The following is a 20547-nucleotide window of genomic DNA, read 5'->3' on the forward strand; positions in this document are numbered from 1 at the left end:
TTCCTGGATTTGTTTTCAATTTTCAGAGTCAAAGGGAGAGTGGGAGGATGTAGATCCTCGTGCGAGTGAAAAACACGGTATTGGCAAAGTTTCCCTCTGACACAAGGCCAAGCAGGAGTCGGTGTAAGCAACACAAAGTTCGAATTACGTAACTAAAATACTGAAGTAGTCATTTGGCTGCGATGAGGCTTTTACGACTTTATGATTTCACTTCATTGCTGCGAAATTAATCGACCTTGAGAACATCTCACAGGAGCAGAAAATCCAATCGTGAAGCATAAATCAAAAGCCTCTGATAAAACAGTTCCATTCATTCACAGAAATAACATGTTCATAAATTGCAGCAGAGACGAAAACAATGATGGTCGTACGTGCAAGGGAGGAAAAAATATCTGGGGGGCTTTCCAACTTCTTCTGACAATGCATCTTTTATCATGCTGCCTGTGTGCTCAGATATCAATGACTGATGTGATGGCATATTGTGCATTCTGTGTTATATATTTCCAGACCTTCATTCTCATTGGTCCAGCGGCGACACTTGATTTCCGCTTCCCCCGTCCGAACCGTGAGAGTTTTGGCTCAAAGATAATATGGTGGTCTGGGTTCTCTCTGCCAAGAATTCTGCCAGGTTGAATCACGTCTACTGCTTGAGCTGTTTGATAGAACCAAATTAGTTCTGATGAGATCTCATCATGCTTTTGGAATAATTATGAGCTCTCTAATAAAGTCGGTCAGGAAATGAGAGATATGCATTCTAATAAGACACAATAATGTATTTTAGAATCACAAAGAGGTTTTTTTTCTCTATTGAAATTTCCTTCTATATTATTTTTCTATACATAGTGTTTTTTCATTTGTAACTGAATGTTCCTACAGCCTTCCACGCCAATCTGTGTTTGACCATGCAGTTAATACAACAGTAATGCACGGCTTGCAGTATTGCCAAAGTCATGCGGTGTGAGATAATAAAAAAGACGTTGACCCGGCGTGATCTTCGGCGTGTGCGCTCATGTGCCGAATGAAAGGGAGAAGAGCAAGAGGACACTTACAATAACATTATCTCAACGTAATATCGGCCTCGGGTCATGCAGTGTGTGTCATTCCAAGGCGATGTCAATCACCAGCGATCGGCCCTAAAGGGACAATGAGTTTCCATGGGAACCCGGAGGTCAAAAGGGTCAGCTTTGATAAAATGAACCTCAACCGATCGTTACTGTCACCTCAGCCCATTGGCAGGTTTATATTGCCTGTGCTGTCATTATACGTTGCAGAGAAAATCCTTCCTAGTCCACCTCATGGGACTCCCTCGCTTTACCCCTCACTGACCCGGCGGCCATTGTCTGCACAGACTGTGGCGCCAGTGCAATAAGTAAGATTTAAGCCCCAAATGTTGCAGCTCCCAATATCTGTTTAGAACAAATGTGTGTGAGGGCATTGGAAAATGAGTATTTGTTTTTGTCTGTTATGAGTAAGTGATAGTGAAGCGCAGCTGAGGTCACAGCCACTCCCAAACAGAATAAGCATCAGTTATTGTTATCTAGTTTTGATTCAATTATCGAGGGGAAAATAAGGTGTGGTCCAATTAAAAGAAATTGCAATACAATGGGTCATCTTAAAATATTAGAATTTCTTCAAAAAGTACATTCATGAGTGCCTGAAGTTCATATTCACTATTAGAATTTAATGACTATAATGAATTAATTTACCCGAAGTTTTTATGAGGGTATGGCTGGATACTATGCTTTCATTGCCAATCCACAATATGTGTGACTTTTTTGTATATTCAAAGAAGTCGTCATTCTTTTGGTGGCTGCTGGACTAAATATTGACAAATAAATAAAAATTATTATGTTTGAATAGCTGTCATAAACTCTTACAGTCAATATTTGCCTTATGATCCCCACCACATTAAACTTTGTATTGCTATGGTTAGCATCATGGTTTGTCCTTCTCCGCCAAAGGCTTGAGCAAGCGATATCAATAAAAAACGTACGACAAAAAAAAAATCTGTGCTGCTTTCACTGAATCCGCAAGAGTCGCTCACTGTGAGAAAAGCTGCACCTTCAAGCCGTTTTACGAGCTCCATTACAAAGTTTGTGCAAACTCAGACATAAGCAAGTCATAAAATGGGAGATATCCATCCTCCTGGGGGAAAAGCTCACAATGGGATTCCTGCTTTGTTCTTAGGATGGACACGTGTTTATTGTGCAAAACAAAACCGCACTCCTTCCCTTGTCCTTTCTTGGAGAGGTGTGTGTGTGTCCTATATTCATCTGCAGCTGCACTTTTCATTCCTCTCAAACGGAATTACGGTGTAGCTGTCTCTTTGGGTTGTTGTGCATCTTGCGCCAGTGAAATGAAACATAATATGAGGGCAGCTGGCTCTCCCAGAAAGGTGCTGTAATTGCTGCTGACAGTCAAGAAAGACAACCAAATGAAGCTTAAGATGTCCACTGAGGGGGATGTGTCTTCACCCGCTGCGTGACAACCATGTGCAAAGACACCTTCAATGTGATGAGCAGAGGATGAAGGAAAGCTCCACCAGGTTGTACCTGAATCCAAAGCTGCAAAGGACGAGGTTGTCATCGTCTCATCACCGATCTGCATTCATTAGCGTGTGGAATGACAACGCAAGGGCACATCCAAACACTAACATGATTATGGTAATGAGTGGCAACAGCGAAGAGGCAAATTCACAACAAGTAATCAAAACTCATAAATAGCAATAATGTCATTGCCGGCAGACGGGAGCTCGGCCAACGTCGTTGCTGCCGTTCGGTCTATTTAATAATGGTGATGCGTGCGGCTGGGGGTTGACAAGATAATACATCATGCATGCGATATTTCGTTTTATGCCGTGTCAGCAAATCGAATTACCCAAAATGACAAGTTAACGTGTGTTTCACTTCAGCTTAAATAGACAGCAAAGTACATTAAATTGATCAAGTTGCGTTTATGAATATATTCAAGTCCTTGACACAGATAAGATGTATTGCATTGTATTGATGAACATTGTGGGATGTTTGATGTGTGCTTGTGTGGGTTTTCTAGGATTTTTTTTCATGGGGGGGGGGGGTGGGGGGGGCAAGCATATATCATTGGGTCTGCAAAAAAATGCTGATAAGGATTTATTGTATGATCTACAGATGACAAAAATACAAGAAAAATTTGTAAAAGAACTAAAGTCAATTATTTATCTTGGCATATTTCAGGGGGGGCAGTGCCCCTACGGCTCACCCTCTAGCTTCGCCAGTGCATACATTGGCTTTTATATTCCAAAATATACATGGTAGGTTCAGTTTGTGTGTTGCTTGCAGAATCTTGCCGCTCCAACATCAACAGCACATTGTGAACCAAATAGCAATTATGTCAGAGCTAATCAACAGTCTCGAAACAGAATTGAATGCAACTACATTGTGCAAAGGTCTCTAACGTTGTAGCCGATGAGTGTATAAATCTCTATGTAACACTCCATATAATTAACACTTTTTGTAGCTTTCGCCAGCAAGTACTAGATGTACCCGTGTGAGGACTCAACGCATCCTGCCTGCACGTGTACACTTCCTGATGTGGAAGCGTGATATTCGTGAATGTCATCACACTCGGATCATCACCGCGCCCTTCTCACTTTTTTTTTTCTTTTACAAGACGGGTGCTGCTGAATTTATAATTTGGCTTCTTTTGCTCATTAGGAGCAAAGTATTGTCTTGGTGTTGATGTGGGAATTTCACTATCTACAGTATGTGGCTGCAGTGTATGCCACTAGGTTGAAATATGTCTGCGTAAAAGCGGCGTAGTGCCGATCCACTTGAGACTGGACCCTCAGGGCTGTGTAGGCTTCTTCAGAGGTGATTTTTATATGTTTCCTAGAAACTGCCCTTGAGGGACATCTTTGTTTATGTTACTTCTTATGAGCACTATGAACTCTTTTCTTCCTCCCGACATTTATGCTTTTATCCTCTTGACATTTATCAACATCACTGATACCATGGGAAGAATATAGCCAAGACAAATATACGGCTCTTATAAAACAGTGGTTAAAGGCTACCGGTGTTGCAAGATCGTCTACGGTTATATCTTGAAAATATAACTACGAGACGCTTTTGTTATGAAAGTTTTCCATTATGCGGATTACAAAGGTTACAATATTTGAAAACTTAAGCTATTGTCGTGTTTAGCAGCTGACGCTATAATATCACTAAACCCGGTTTAGTAAACCAGGATTCACATAGCGCAGATAGGTTGGAGCAGATTGAGCAGATTGAACAACTCCAGTGTGGAACATGCAAGCTCGCCCTGTGGTTTAATGTCTTGTCTCGGTGTGAAAGTCATAAAGCGGTGAAAGGTTTGAGAGAAAAATCTAAGCGGTGATGGAGCTGTATCGATTCCCTGGCAATGTCCTGCAAGCTAAGACCTCCTCTTGACAACAGCGATTGACAACTTCACGCATGTCTTCATTGGATTGTTGCTGAAGAATAATGAATCAAAAGGTCCCATTTAGCTATATGTGGATAGAAATACAATTTATAATATGAATAAAAATATATCACTTAGCTATATGTGTGTATAGAAACTCTCTGTATGCAAAAGATTTTTTTCAACAGGAGCGCTTGACAGACAGAAAACTTATTCGAGTGCAGCTAGTCAAGTGCCATAATATCATTTTGACAAAAGGAGGTTACCGATCCCCTCAGGTATGTGTAAACTGTGAAACATTCGAACGATTTCATCTATAATCCAACATTTTTTGTGTCCTGGCTTCTGATCCACTGGCAGGCCCATTATTTGCTCCCACGGAGAGCAGTAAACTTAATGACTCAGCGTAATTTCATTTTCCACTTCATTATTAATCTGTTGCTTGGCAGCTGTTATCGGAGGATGAGACTTCATCAGAATGATTGGCTTTAAAATGTTTTCTTCAGTCAGTAAACATCCTGCTTGCTTGGACCGTGTTGCAATAGTGCATTATTTTATATATTTTTACAAAGTACATTATCATACACACAATGCTGCAGAATTAGTATTAGGGTAATGTTTGTCACTTTGGTGAAGCTTTTTTTTTTTTAATGAAAGGTACCAGTATCTCCACCAGCTGGGGTCTAATGATGAAGTTCCAAGTTCTCATCCACTCTTGCCAGGCTTAATACGGTAAGACTCGCCCACTCTACACCCAAACGGTTGTTGGAGAAGACAGCGAGGATTTACTCTTAATTACCTCAGCGGCTCATTTAATTTTCAGAGCGTTTGGGTGGTCTGTTAGAACCTGGAACGGGTCTCGGGACTGGCTGGCATTGGGTGTGATGCTGGGAGATAAACTGGGATTCCTCTTTTTAATCAGAAAGAATAGAGTCATTATTTTTTCATGTGATTATATATTGTGTGCATTGGAGATTAAGGGGGTACAGTGCCTATAATTACGAATAATTATGAATAGAATTAGGTCCAACAAATGAATGTACTATATTAACCTCCGTCATTTGCATTTTCTTCCGTAGTGAAGCCTCAGCTGATTCTGGCCTCGCTATTGCACAGCCGAAAATGTTCACATTGAGTATAACAACACGAGCACACACGAGGATGAATCATTACTTCAACCAGTGAAGCGCCTATTTTTTCATCGTAATGATATGGCCAATGGGAGGTACATATGCAAACATATTGCTGCAATGAAAATATTATAATGGTTTAAGCGGCACCGGAACAATTGGAATTTCACAGACAATTAAATTCAATGGGCCTCCATTTGCTAAAGGAGGTTGTTACTATAACATTGATGCTGACTGATGTCAGGATTTATTGTCAACTGCGACTTCATTTGAATATACCTTGTACACACCCAAGCTGTCAGAAAGTCTGATGAGAAAAAGAGAGAGAGAAAAAAATCTCAGCACCTGATTAAGCATCCAGACACATTCAGGGGACTCTATTTCACCCAGGAGGAAATTCTTGAGTGAATGTTGACCGACTGGATGTTGTCTCTACAAAGAACAACAGTTCTTTTTAGCAAGAAGGAGACAATGGTGATGCAGGAATGGAAAAGCAGGAAGCATGGCGAGGAGGACAGGAAATAGGAAGCGCAAGCCGGAATAAACGGTGGTGAAAAATCTGGGGGGAATTTCCCTTCCTCTGACTTAAGATTCTGCCGTAAGAAACGCTTTTGTTGTTCTCGAAAGACAAAGGAGGGAGATGAAAATATCTGAAGAATGACAAAGACAAGTTCTCATACCTGGCCTGTTATTTGTCAGCCAGGTAAGCCAACTTCCCTTTAGGAAATGGAATTATTTATCACCAAAAGAAGATGATAGTTCAACAAAGTGACGGTGAATTCCACTTCTTGGCCCGATTATTCAGAATTCCTCCTCCATCTTAAAAAAACGTTTCAGGACCAAACTACAAAAAAAAAAAAAACTATGTTTAGCAAGGTCATAGCCGGTCCTCCCCTACCGGCAGGAAGTGGCGAGCACAAGGAGTCAGTGGGGCTCTGCCTCAAAACTCAAGCTTCAGAATTGAAACATCCCACCGCATATTTGGCGGTGACCCCTTTGTGCTCACTACCAGACACCTATCAGGCTAATATAGCTAGAAAGTACTGTTTGTTGAGTGTAAATCTAGAATCTAATTACATCGTGAGCAGCGGTGATAAATCATCGGCATCTTATTATCAAAGCACCGCAGGAGAGCAACATCATCAATCACTTAACTAGACAATAACACAAATCCAGCCTGTAGCGTTCCAATCTTGCTGCACGGAATTTGGGACACGGCCTTGTGACATGTTATCATCGGCACAATCAAAACCTCTTTGGACAGGCTGACGCAAAGACTTTGGATGGCAAATTGGTAAGGAGTGCAAAGGTGACAAATGAGAGAATACAAGAAAAGTTGATTTTTAGGGCTCTTTTTTTTTGCTCCCCCGTCCGCTGTATACACTATTGCTTTGTGATGGATGGCAAGGTCATCTCAAAAGCACGGTAGTGACTTTCCCAACGTTCCTGTTAAGGTGGGAGGATGACAGATGGCATTTCAATGGAATCTATACAATGGTGTCAGCACTGAAGGATGTTTTGAATTCTATTCTTTGACTGCTCTATTTCAGAAAACTGTGTACATTCAGCATCTTGACACCAGCTCTAGTAATGAATGTCACAGCTATGAGATAACTGCACATGACTTTTCAATACTCAAGTGCTCCCGTGTGTTATTTTTTTCCTAATGTCTGCCATTACCGTTGAATACAGAAAAATGAATTTGACCGAGGATTTGACTAACAGGAAGTGAAAACCGAACCCCCCAAAAATCCACCTAGAGTGAAAATATGAAGTCTGTCTGGATACTGATCTGCATTTTTTTTTTGGTCCGCCATGTCCCCTGTCCCATTTACTTCACATTTCCCAAACTATTTAAAAGTCCAAACCGAATGAACAATTGTGTTTGCATGCCCATTAAAATGCATGCAAGTCCTTCTCAGGTTCATTAATCATCGTGGAATGAGAAATTAAACACAAAGGTTCATTAACTCAATGCCGACGTAGTAAATCACATACTTGTGGGAGCTATCCTCCCCACTAAAGCCATTAAGCTTAATCACAGGTTCTCAATTTTATGTCTTCCATTCACACTAAATGCCTCATGTAATTCTACACTCTGATAGCAGACCAATGCAGTAAATCTACATTATTGTGCATCTTTATTGTGTTGCACAGCTGTTTTGTCTCACTGTTTGTTACATATACAATATAGCAATGTTTTAACAGTTTGGCAAATGCCTGCCTATAACGTTAGGAGGATTTTACAATCTCCCACTGACTGTAATTTAATTGCTGAGGCTACAAAGAATAAAATGATTGAGACTTGTATACTATGTTATTGTTTGGAAAAAAATGGGATTATTGATGGGCTGTTGCAAAACAGTTGAGAAACAACGCCATTTGACTTTTGCGGCAATAGGAGGCCACAATTCATACCATGGGTACCATTTGCGGGTGAAGATGTCTTTGTAGGACATTTTAAATCAAATTTTTTTTTTTTTTTTGACAATCGGATTTTCAATATTTGGCCTCATTTGAAAGCTGGCAGATATGTTGTCCGACAGCTGTTGCATATTCTGCCAAGTCTGTGCCACTGACCACGATAGAAAACAATTAGAAAAATGCTGCCCCCTATTGGCTAATTTAAGGCGACACTGCAGTCAATTGACCTTGATATTAAATGTTCAGAATTCCCACTTTAAAGTCAGAATTCTGAGAATTAAGTGAGAATTCCCACTTTAAAGTCACAATTCTGAGAATAAAGTCAGAATTCTGAGGGAAAAAAAGTCAGAATCCTGTCACCCCCCTTTTTTCGAACGGTCTGAGCGTCAGTGCGCCCTCGGAATAAATCTCCAAACGCACCCAACTCGCAGCTGCTTGACTAAACAATGACGTCATGCTGCTACGTGGACCGGAAGCAACGACATTGCTAAAGCATCGGGCTCACCATCCGAGAGCGACCAAAACAATCGAAAACGATGGATTATGATGATGATACTTTTGCTATGATGACCGTGGTAGCCGACTAATGCAGTATTAATATTCTACTGACGCGATCGGGTCTTCATTGCAAGCTCATGACTAATGCTAATCCATACTAGCTTTAGCTAGCCTAGCTGTCAACAAATCGAGTCTGACCAAAACAGTTTTTCATAACAAAGCGTTGTCACGTCCGATAAATCGCTGAGAGCAAATATGCAGACCAATTTAAAGCGACCATGCATTGATCTTTGATTTATTCTTCAATTCACGTAACAGTTAGGAACTAGCTTGTGGCTAAGATGAGTTGGTTCAACGCGGCTCACCTGTCCACTTTCGCCAAACAAGCATTAACAACTGCTCAGAAATCAATCGATCGTGTTCTGGACATTAAAGAAGAAGGCCAATGGAGTGATACAACTGTAATGCCTTATGACGGTAAATTTGATAGAACAGATGTTTAGCATCTAATGTTTACGCTGTTAAATGTTTTCTTTCTTCTTTTGGGTCAGATGTGACGTTGCCTGAAAAGTTGTCATTAAGTGGTGGTTGGGGGATAACCCAGTGGGAAGCACCACCTGAAGAAAAGGTTTCAACTCCACCTTCCTCTGAGGCCATAACGACTCCTGTCACCCGCACTGTTGTGGATGAGTCTGAAAACTTTTTTAGTGCCTTCCTGCCACCTGGAGATGGGCAATGCGTCACCCTATCCCAGGTAGTGTCTGTACCCCCTACTAAATCTCAGAGACAGCCTCAGGAAAAAGAAAATAATAGAAAAAATGCTGCGATGAAGAAAGAAGTGGAGCCCCAAAAGACGGAGTCTGTTGATTCGGATCACGAATGTCAGACAGGCGGTGATGGCCAACCGCTGGAGCTTGAATGCTCACATCAAGACGCGATTCTTCTCCAGCCAGTTTCTCCTCCTGAAAATTTGGATGACCTTACTAGCAGCCCAGATGACGCAAAGATCAACACAAGCAGAGAAAAACATAACTCTGTCACCAAAGTTCCTGGCGACTCCAATGTGGAGTGGCCAGAGATTCAAGCGGAATACCCAGTTGGGGAAACTCCCTCGCATTCTCCTGAACCTTGTACAGATTCCTCAGAATCTAAAAACTCGAAACATTCTGATCCACCAGCCTCCCAATCTTCCAAGGATGTACATTTGGAGCAAAAAGATTTAAAAACAGAAGACCGGCAAAGTGACACACCTTCCCCTCCAGTTAGTGCCTTCTCTTCGGGAACATCCACCACGAGTGACATTGAAGTGCTGGACCATGAGAGTGTGTTGAGTGAGAGCTCAGCTAGCTCCAGACAAGAAACCGGAGAAGCAAAAGCTAACCTTCATTTGATGCATGGCTCCTTCCAGCTTCTTACTGCCTCTGCTTGTGGAGATTTCCCTCGCCTGGACGACTACCCAAAACTCACCGAGAGTTGTGGTTCCTCCTCAGATGCATTTGAGCGAATTGATTCGTTCAGTGTGCAGTCGCTGGATAGTCGGAGTGTCAGTGAGATTAACTCAGATGACGAGATCCCGGGCAGTCGGACGCTGGCTTCCGTAACTTCGGGCGCTCTCCCTGCAGCAGATGTTCCATCAGATGTATGTGAGAAACAAGAAGATGCAGCGGTGAAAAGTACAAATGAGGTCAACGAGGAGAAGGAAGAGTGCTCGACCGAAAGCGAGCGGAAGGAGTATGTCGACGATATGGAGGAGAGTGGACGGAGTGTGACGCCGGTGAATTGTGAACAACTGGAACTGCTGGCTGAGCAGCAACAGGATTCGCCGGTGCGAAATCCCGTTGAAGAGTTCGTCACGTCACTCACTGAGGAGATGAAAGGTGTTTCGACGGTTCAGATGGTTGAGCTTCAAAAGGTATTTATTTTGTTTCGATAAGAATCCTTGAGCAAAACAGTTTTGGTGTAAACGCAAATTTGCGCTGTTGTAGGTTATCGACGAGCTGTCGAGCCGCCTTGAGAAGCGAGAGTCTCAGCTACTGGCGGCTAGCAAGGACAAGGCGAGACTGGAGGAACAATGTGACAACCTGCGAGAGTGAGTTGAGGGCATTGGCATGCTCGGAAAGCGTTGTATACTGAAAATATTTTTTCTCGTGTGTTCCCCCCGACAGTGAAGTTCTAACACTGAAGGGGGAGAGCTCCACAGTTCAGTCCTTGAAGGATGAATTTACACAGCGCATAGCAGATACCGAGAGGAAAGCTCAGCTGGCTTGCAAAGAGAGAGATATTGCGAAGAAGGTAACATGGATATATTTGAGTTCTTGCCGCTAAAATAATTACACCACAAATGGAGAAAAGCTCCAGCTGATCCCAAATGTTTGGTTTAAAGTTGGCATATCTTGACAGGAAATTAAGGGTCTGCGAGAGGAACTCGCGTCAAGACTGCACTCCAGTGTTTCGTTGGAGCTCATCAAAGAGAAGGAGGAACAGATCAGAGGCCTGCTGGAAGAAGGTAAATACTCCATAAACACTAAATACACTAAGTAATACACTAGCAGTTAAATAAACCCAAATTATGCTTTCTCCTTTTGAATGAAATGTTGCTCAGGATAACAAAGATGTTGGCCTGTCTGCATTTCACTTGTAGGTGAAAAGTTGTCCAAGCAGCAGCTTCAGCACAGCAACATCATCAAGAAACTACGTGCAAAGGAGAAGGACAGTGACACAAGACTCACCAAGCAACAGAAGAAAATTAAGGAACTGGAGGATGAGCTCAGGCATCTGCAGGAGGTGGGACTTAAGGGCATAGCTTCAATCTTTTCTGGCAAGATGAAAAAATCAAAACCAGGATAGAACAGAAAGACCTAAGCACCTTATTAGAAAAGTAAGGCAGATTTTCTATCAAATGGCTTTAGTGCCCTCTGGTGGCATTTTAGAGCATTACAGAAAGTGCACATAAAAACTCGATAGCGAGTTTTTTTTTCATGCAGCCATCATTTTTTTCCCCCAAGGATTGAAGTAGTATATTTTGTTTTGAAAATTGTATGTAGGTGTTGGAGGGGAAGGAAGAAGTGGAGAAGCAGCACCGAGACACCATCAAGAAGCTCAACTCGGCTGTGGAGCGTCAGGAGAGGGAACACAGCAGGCTGCAGACAGATTCTGAAGATCTGCTTGAGAAGAACAGAAGCCTCCAGGCTGCTCTGGATAACTCCTACAAGTAAACACCAGCTTGCTCTGATACATTTGGGACCAGAGTTCTTACTTTAACTCTGAGCACATTAGCCTGAGAATAAAATATTTTTGTTGTTGCTACTATGTCAGAAACTGTATGGAACAAAAACTAGGAAAAAGCCATACACATCGGCAAATATGAATATCTTGAACTTTTGATGGTAATCTTCAACCATTTGGTTTGTAGGGAGCTAGCAGAGCTTCACAAAGCTAATGCCAGCAGAGCCAGTCAGGTGGAAGAGGCAGCTCTGAGTCGGGAGCTACAAGTCAAGGAGCTGCAAAGCTTGGCCCTCGAGAAGGCCCAGGAGGACGCTCGGATGCAGCAAGAGGTTCTCGCCAACCAGGTGACACCCGCTTAACCTTTACTCGCACGATCAAACACGGATGCCTGCCGGATCTGTTGGCTTATCACTGTTGTGTCGATAGTTGGAAATGCACAAGAGATGGCATTAATAAGACTTCTAATGTCATGCAGGAAGTTTTATCATTTGAAAGCGCTAAATGCTCATTCAGTAACTCGTAATGTGGCGTGCAGGTGGGTGACCTGAGAGTGGCACTTCAGAGGGCGGAGCAACAGCAGGCAAGGAAAGAAGATTATTTGAGGGAGGAGATCAGTGAATTGCAGCAGGTAATGCTGTCGTGTTGGGTCTCAGTCTACAAATCTGGTTGTCTATGTATATCACTCTTTCCTACCTTGATCCACAGAGGCTCCAAGAGGCGGAGTCAAGGAACCAGGAGCTGAGTGAAAGCGTTACGTCAGCAACGAGGCCTTTGCTACGTCAAATTGAGAACCTGCAGGCTTCATTGGCCGGACAAACGGCAACCTGGGAAAAATTAGAGAAGAACATCTCTGATAGGCTTGGTAAGAATCAAATGATTTTTTTCCCGAGTTATAAAAAAAGATTTAAATAAATAAGACCTCTTCTTAATTTCGATCTCTCCTCTCGTACTCTCAGTCCAAGCCCAGGCGCAACTCGCCGTTGCGGTTGAGAAGGAACGTGCAGCCACGGAAGAATTGATCTCCTTTAAGTGCCAGTTGGCTTCGCTTGAGTCCCAGAATTGCCTTCTTCGCCAGGAGAAGGCCCGATTCCTGGCACTTGTGGAGACTGAGAAGGGAAGAAGAGAGAAATTGGAAGATGAAAGCAGCAGGTAGTAAAGTACAGATTAAAAAAATGAACCCATCATGATAACTGCATCTCAAAGATTCTACTGCTCATTGACTCATTTGACTATAGGGAGCGTATTGAGTTGGAAAATCTGCGAGGAGAACACAGTCGCATGCTCGAAGAAACAAAAAAAGAAAAGGTATGGTTTTGCCCCCTCCACTTGTTGCTCTTGACCTCTCCAAGACGTCTCCTTTACTTTTCATACGTGTGCTCTCTACCAGCTGCTGCTCACTAATCAACTCGAGATGGAGAAAATGAAGGTGGAACAAGAGAAGAAAAAGTACTACTTGGCACAAGAGGCACTCAAGGAAAAGGTTCGCTCCGTTGAATCTCATTTGTGTCCGTTGTCGTCTCTTAACTTCTCTCACAGTGTTCTCGTTCTCTGTTGTAGCAGAAGAGCGTAACTCATGACCCACCAGCTTCTTCCACGCCCACACTTTCCCGCTCGAGCTCCGTAAGTGGGGCCGACAATGCGGGTTTGCACACATCTATATTTTCACAGGTACACTAATTACACAAAAAGTACACTTACCTCAAATAGTACTCAATTAAGTGTAACATTGGAGAAGTGCATCCATTTTATTTTTACTAGCCATACTAATTATATAACTTGTTTTAAAAATGGTTGGATGCACTTTTGGTTGCATGTGTAGAACTTTTTTTTTTTTTACCTCCAAAGGATGATTCGTTAGACCAGACAATGGGGAACGGGAGCATGTCTGTGTCGATGAGCGGAACCAACTTGTATGAAGCGGCCCGGCTGTCCGGTGGCTCCAGCGTCATTGAAAATATGCAGTCTCAACTCAAACTAAGGGAAGGAGAGATAGCACAGTTGCAGGTAGAACATTAAAACAAAAGCGGTTTTCATTTTTGAAATTACTGCTGACACTCTTCAAGTTTTTCCCCCCCATCAACACTTTGCTCTCCTGTGTCATATTAGCTTGAGATTTCTAGTCTGGAGAGGAGTCGTGCTGCAATGGCAGAAGAGCTGGTACGGCTCACCAATCAAAATGACGAAATGCAGGAGCAGGTTACAGAAATCCCCAAGTTAAAAATTCAGCTCAAGGTGAGTCCTAACAAATATGCAACCTATTTGGGGGATCTGTATTTACTTCTCTTAATTTGCCTTTCAGGAACTGGAGCAGAGGCACAACACCATTTTACAGATGTATGGAGAAAAAGCTGAAGAAGCTGAAGAGCTGAAGCTGGACCTTGAAGATGTCAAGAGCATGTTCAAAACGCAAATTGACGAACTGCTGAAGAACAAGAAATAAATCTATTGCACTTTGATTGTATGTGGGATATTCACAAAGTCAGACTTTACACTTTAAAAAGAGATAAATCTTCTGTGTTATGAAAAATGTTTATTATCGTTAACTCAATATTCAGGTTGGTGTGTGTGAATTTTCACTGTGTACTTTGCATTGTACCAATTGGTTTGAAGGATACACTGATTGTACAGATAAAGAATCAAAAACACAATGAACAACATACTGAAGCTTCCAAGCATTGCAGAGAAGTCACTGAAAGGTTCAATGAGTTTCTGACATCAAGAAAGAAGTTTTGGATTTAAAAAAATAAATATTTGATGCTATTCTAACAGCTCACGGTGGCCCAACACACAAGTTACAGTACAGTGTCATTCCCCACCTGTAATTTTATAATACATGACTCGTTTCACTCAATCATCTTTGCAATCGTTTTGAGGCGGTGAAGCTTTTTACACTTGCACAAATGCCTCCATGTTTTCTTGTCTGAAATATTAAGTTGTACAGTACATAAACATATTAATATTGTTTAATAGCGTAGTCATAGAAGCGTGTGCTCTATTGTTGAGATCTAAAAGTGTGGCATTTAAATTGTATAAATGTATACGAATAAATGTGGGGAAAAATCGTATTCCTTATTCTGACAACTACAGAAAGTACTTCATAACAAATTAATAAGCCATAAGGAGCATGGGACACATTGTACATGACGAAAATGGCGCAGGGACTGAAATTATTATCTCAATTAAGTTGTGTGAGAGAAATCAAGACAGTAAATTTAAAACAACTGCGCCCTCTGGCGGTAATCACGATCCACTACACCCTAGTTTCCGGTGTTATGGCCACCACCGGCGCTCGCAGCGCTACACTTGGGCAAAAAATAAGTTGTGCATTAAGGTAAACGTGATCATTCCTAAACTTATCGCAACAAACTGCGGGTGATTTTGATTTTGAGCTATGTGCAAGTAACGCTTATTCGTAAAGCATTTTGTACGCGCAGGATAGTGCATTGAGCTTTCTATTGAATTAGCGTCCCGATAGCATCCCATGTAGTATCCACGTTAAACATCGCAAAGCAGCTCGGATCAAGCATCAATAAGCAAATGTTAGCTGTCATTGCAGACAGCAGCTAAGCAATGTGTTCCAAACACGTTCCAAACCAAGAAGAAATTGTAAACAAATGTTAGCTAAATGTTTGACAACATTGGCTACAGAATCAGCATCTTGCACATCTTGCATCTTGTTTGTGCACGTCATCAATTCATGTGCACATATTTACTCCAACTACAGAACATTTTAGAACGGTTGTCCCAATATTTTGGATTTTATGGACATTAAGCCTTTTCCCTCCTTTGCTACTATTGTTTTAATAATTTCAGACGTTGAATTGGGCAGAAGTACAAATGCCCATATGAATTTAGATGATGCTTGATCACAGTTTTCTGACTTAAGGCGACATGATTTCCCAAACAAAAGTCGGAAAGAGCTCACAAATGACTTCCTGCAGCAGGCTGTTCCCATACGTGGGACTTAGATCCGGCTGGAATGTAGTTCCCACACCCTTGACATGCCCACATATTGTTCCATTGTGGTGTGAAGGTCATGCTCTTAATCAAACTTTTTCTCCCTTTTGACCTCAGGTCTCAGCAGCCTGCATGCACGTCAGTGTGATTCTTGCTATGCTGCTCTTGGCAATGTTGGATATACTCTTTTCCCTTGTTGTGGTCACCGGTGACGACAGCGATCACAAACCGTCGGCACCCGTGTTCAACTACAGCAGCATTTCCCTACCGCCGGAGCACATTTCATATTTCCTGTCCAACAACAAGAAGATCGCCAAGCAATGCAGGCTTGACCCTCTCTGTCCTTTTAAAGTAAGCTTTGTCATATCTGAACTTGGGCTGGACGATATGTCTGGAAAGTATATCGTTGTATTCATATTGGTCGATATCAAAATTATTTTTTCTTTCAGGAGTTTGCCCAGTTGAATTTGTCTTCTTGTTGGGGTTACGAGAAGAACTGTGAGCCAGAGAACCGCTTCAGCTATCCCAATTGTAACAACGTTGATTCTGGATGGTACTATGTCAAACTGTTTTTTTACTTGCTTTTGTTCGGATACAGCTTTTCTTTGTGCCGTGACTTTGCAGAGTTGCATCGATATTTACAGTGTCTGTACTGTTAGGGCAGATTCATTGGAGGCGGCCCAGGATCTTTTCTGGAAGCAGGGTGATTTCGGCTACGTCAAGGAGCGCCGCTCTGAGCTCAAAACACTTTGCAAGGCCAGCAAGCCCGTAGGTTTTTGCTCATTTCCTTCGTGGGTCTGTGAATCAACAGGAAAAAACATCTTTAAAATATTTCTTACAACATTTTTCCAGGGGGACTCCTCCTTAAGATGCACTAGCCATGCAAGATTCTGTAAAGCAACTAACTTTTACCTGGACTTGCGGAAACCGCGCAGAAGTCATGAAAGGTCACTATTGTTTTGAAACGACATGACTTCCAAATATTGGGAGGCTCTCGCAGCTCACTCATGTTTATGCTTGCAGGTACCAGGAGGACTTCATTCAGAAAGGGGAGCTCGGTGGTCACTGCAGACTTGACAAGCAAGCACTTGCTGCAGCGGGAAAACACAAGAGCCCATTGCAGTCTTGGTGAGAGAGACCCGCTTACTCCACAAATAAAAGAAAACAGCATTTTCTTCCTAATCAATAGCTTAGCAATCATACATATCCTGGAGCTTGGCCACTTGATTTCATTGGCATTTAATTGTTCTTTTTTTTTTTTTTTTTTTTTAGGTACGCAGAGCTTCAAACATATACAGAGTTGGACTTTCACGCTGAATCCTGTGACATCACCATAGAAAAACCAACAGTTTTCATGAAACTGGATGCTGGTAAGACAGAAACTCTTTGTTGCACTATTAAAGACAAAATCAATCCAAAGATTTTCATAACAGTAGTATGTCTCAGAGGGCGGGCATTTTGCCACTTGCTGTCGCCTGAAAATGACATCACAATTGCCAGTCCAGGTCTCAACCGATCACGGCTCAGCTTCAGGGAACTGGTGGCAAAGTGGCCGCCGCTGAGATGGATACAAACAGGTTGATTTTGCCTGTTTTTAATCCCGATTCCACAAACAAAACAGAAAACTATGCTTCGACTAGTTAGGCTGCACAGAACACATTATGACAAAAGAACTAAGGTTGACTTTCACTTTATGCCAATTCATACCATCAATTTCCCATTTTCAATCATGTGACAATAAATAATAACTGTCTGTTTTGGCCAGGGGTGAACATGTATCATCATTTCTGTGACTTTGTCAACCTCTACATCTCCCAGCACATTAACAACTCCTTCAGCACCGACATCCACATAATAATGTGGGACACGGTGGGTACCTCATAACCAGCAAATATGTCACCGGTAACACACTCATAAGGGAAGACATTTTTATATATAAGCATCTTTTAAACCAATAAGGCACATTTTATTTTTTTAGAAACACATTTTCCATTCTTGCTCTGTTTTAATGTACTGGTCTTTTCTTTCTGTGTAATTGAATAGAGCTTTTATGAATATGGAGATTTGTTCAAAGAGATATGGAAGGCCTTCTCAGACTGTGATATTATTCACCTGAAGACGTATGATTTTAAAAGAGTAAGTAAAACTTTCACCCTGATGAATATTTTTTGATAAAAAGTTATTCAGATCGATCCCAAGATACCTGGGCTCATATATATGTCTGCCTTTAACGTATTTTATGCTTTCATAGGTATGTTTTAAAGATGCCTTTTTCTCCCTTCTCCCAAGAATGAGATATGGTCTCTTTTACAACACACCACTCGTAAGTTGATCAATAAATTTACTCGCGTGAATTTGTGTTGCTTGCTCAACTGTAATTTGGATTTGCATTTTCTATTTTGGCGGTCCTCTGTACTGTAGAAATAAAATGGACTTGATAATTGACATGCACTCGTGGGATATCAAAAAAATGGATTTGTCTGCTGTATTTGACGGCAGATCTCTGATTGCTACAGTGAAGGGATGTTTCGGGCTTTCTCCCAACATGTCCTCCATCGTCTCGACATACTGCAGAACGGACCCATGGTAAGAGACTTAAACAATAAACAATGAATAAACTCCTACTCTGAAACAAAGCTCTGGAAAATATAAATATTTCCAATCTTCCACCGAGCTTTTTATTTTCAGCTTCACATTGCTTGTTTGTTTTTTTAAACTGATGTTTTTAGGTGGGCCGTGTTCGTGTTACCGTGCTGGCACGCAGCACAGAATACAGACGAATAATCAACCAAAATGAGGTGAGTCCAGCTCCTTCCTCTTCCTCTCACTTATTCATTTGAGCCCCTGTTCCCTTTTCTTACATTCTTCTTCCATGTTTCCTTCATTTTTAAACATCTCCCTTGGTTTGGGCCAGTTTATAGCAAAGAGTAATGTCTCATACCTGCTGGATGATTCAACTAACTGTTACTGTTTTAATTATTTTACAGAAATAAATGATTGTGCTGCAAGTTTTTATTTGAGCACTAATGTGATGTGATCTTGACGTTCCACATTTGTCCTCACGCTAACTTATTCTTGTATTTGTATGGCAGCTCGTAAATGCTCTTAAAACAGTGCTGCAGCTGGAGGTCAGTGTGCATGACTACAAATACAAGTGAGTGGTTCTTGGAAGGGGGCTGCAATTTGAATATATTTCACATATAGCGTATTGGTGACAGTGTTTTGTTGGTAAGCATAACCGAGACGTTGCTTTCCATGACTGTTTTAGCGACGTTGCCTTCCTTGAGCAATTGAGGATAACTCACAACTCGGACATATTCATCGGAATGCACGGGGCGGGACTTACGCATCTACTCTTCCTACCCGACTGGGCTGTGGTCTTTGAGCTGTAAGTGATTTCCTCTTTACCCGTATGTGTGTGTGAGACCAAAAAAAATGGAGAAGGCTGAAGTCTGCCCACCTCCGGTTATGAGGTAACGACCAATTACTGCTTTTGCATGCTAGCTTACGATTCAAATAACAGTACACATGCAACTGAGAAATATTTAGCAAGAAAGAGTGAAGAGAGGCTAAGTTAGGACAGCAGGAGATAAAAATTGTGCTTCCATCCCTCATAGGTATAATTGTCAGGATGAGGGTTGCTATCGAGATTTGGCGCGGCTGAGGGGCATTCGCTATATGACTTGGCAGAAAAAGGAGAAAGTGTACCCCCAGGACAAGGTATGAGAAGCCTTATGTTTAATAACTCCTCTAAGATATGGTCTGAGAAATAAACATAACCATGTTTATTTGCCATTAACTCATTCAATGCCAGTTAAAATGGAAGTTTATAGTATGGAAATGAGTTAATACTGTATATAAACTGAACCCACAAAAACATCTAAATTTATAATCTGCAGTCTGTTGCACATATATAGAAGATTTATTTGACAGAAATTCTGTTTGGCTCGACTTACCCTTTCATGTCTTCTGTAGGGTCATCACCCGACTCTTGGAGACCATCCCAAGTTCACCAACTACTCTTTTGACGTGGAGGAATTCATGCGCCTCGTGCTGGAGGCAGCACTTTACGTCACGCAGCATCCCAAATGGCAGCGTTGTATCATGCGTGATGAACTGTAGCGAGTCCTTGGTTGGGTAAAAAAAAAAAGGCACATGTAGGTGACATCGGGAGATATAGTAACATTGGGATTGGATTTAAATTTAAAAAATCAAAGTGGTCATTTGCTACGTCCTATTGAGTACTTTAGTGAAATGTGAGCAGTTGACACATCTGGAGAACTACCAAAATACTTCTTCATTTCCTCCGCTACCACTGCTTCATTCCACACCGATAAACTTGGCTAATGAGCATCTGTTCCGCTGTCCCGTAACATGTGGTCTGTTGTTCCTTTGGATTAGTGTCACCTTGATTCGAGCCTCCTGTGAGTGCTTGACGTTTATACCTGAGAATAAAAACGCTGTACAATTCACTTAAACATTGTGACATAGAGGGATCCTCAGTTTTCATCTACTAAATACTTGAGTCAGCAAATTATTTAAACGTATCATTGTCTTCTATGTATATTTATTTTGTATTTAGATTTTTTCTTTCAATTCTTTTTTTTCTTAAACTCTGTCCTCTTTAGCCATTCAACTTTACTCTGTGCAAGTAGTCCATACTTATTGCATAAGTTCACTGATCCTATAATATAACCCCCCCCCCCCCCAACACACACACAACTTTGATAATGCATTTGATCAAAAAAGCAGTGGCAAACTTTGTTGGGTTTAACTTTTACAGTTTAAAAAAAGACAATATCTTACAAAAAAATAATAAAGCACAATAATGTTCTCTTATCGGTTTTGATCATCTGACGCATCAAAGATATACTCCATCCTCATTAAATCAATCATC

The 20547-nt window shown here is 41.6% G+C and overlaps 3 protein-coding genes across 6 annotated transcripts in view; 2 read left to right on the top strand and 1 right to left on the bottom strand.

Annotated features, from left to right (window-relative positions):
- The first annotated feature begins 8404 nt into the window (after positions 1-8404).
- Positions 8405-14758, top strand: tmf1 (TATA element modulatory factor 1). Of its 4 annotated transcripts, none has more exons than XM_061291500.1 (17): positions 8405-8945; positions 9020-10380; positions 10454-10557; positions 10634-10760; positions 10869-10974; positions 11110-11252; positions 11513-11679; positions 11881-12037; positions 12229-12321; positions 12399-12555; positions 12650-12842; positions 12929-12998; positions 13081-13173; positions 13254-13313; positions 13539-13697; positions 13800-13925; positions 13993-14758. In XM_061291500.1, the coding sequence occupies exons 1-17, from the start codon at positions 8810-8812 to the stop codon at positions 14131-14133; spliced, it is 3393 nt and encodes a 1130-aa protein (XP_061147484.1). In that variant the 5' UTR covers positions 8405-8809; the 3' UTR covers positions 14134-14758. The 4 variants fall into 4 exon arrangements, with proteins under 4 accessions (XP_061147484.1, XP_061147480.1, XP_061147483.1 ...); XM_061291496.1 differs by having other exon boundaries at positions 8406-8945; positions 13251-13361; XM_061291499.1 differs by having other exon boundaries at positions 8406-8945; positions 13251-13313.
- A 190-nt stretch (positions 14759-14948) lies between these two features.
- eogt (EGF domain-specific O-linked N-acetylglucosamine (GlcNAc) transferase) lies at positions 14949-20489 on the top strand. The gene is made up of 16 exons (XM_061291977.1): positions 14949-15024; positions 15768-16001; positions 16100-16203; positions 16310-16418; positions 16503-16597; positions 16674-16778; positions 16923-17020; positions 17416-17519; positions 17694-17786; positions 17902-17973; positions 18150-18236; positions 18380-18448; positions 18743-18804; positions 18919-19038; positions 19268-19370; positions 19626-20489. The coding sequence occupies exons 2-16, from the start codon at positions 15783-15785 to the stop codon at positions 19770-19772; spliced, it is 1587 nt and encodes a 528-aa protein (XP_061147961.1). The 5' UTR covers positions 14949-15024; positions 15768-15782; the 3' UTR covers positions 19773-20489.
- Positions 19644-20547, bottom strand: part of LOC133162640 (chemokine-like protein TAFA-1) — a 108193-nt gene continuing 107289 nt past the window's right edge. The window contains exon 24 of the mRNA XM_061291978.1: positions 19644-19778. The gene's annotated coding sequence lies outside the window, so the exon portion shown is untranslated. The remainder of the gene's footprint in view (positions 19779-20547) is intronic.

The sequence above is a fragment of the Syngnathus typhle genome, linkage group LG11 (assembly GCF_033458585.1).
Source record: "Syngnathus typhle isolate RoL2023-S1 ecotype Sweden linkage group LG11, RoL_Styp_1.0, whole genome shotgun sequence".
In the NCBI taxonomy this organism is placed as follows: Eukaryota; Metazoa; Chordata; class Actinopteri; order Syngnathiformes; family Syngnathidae; genus Syngnathus; species Syngnathus typhle.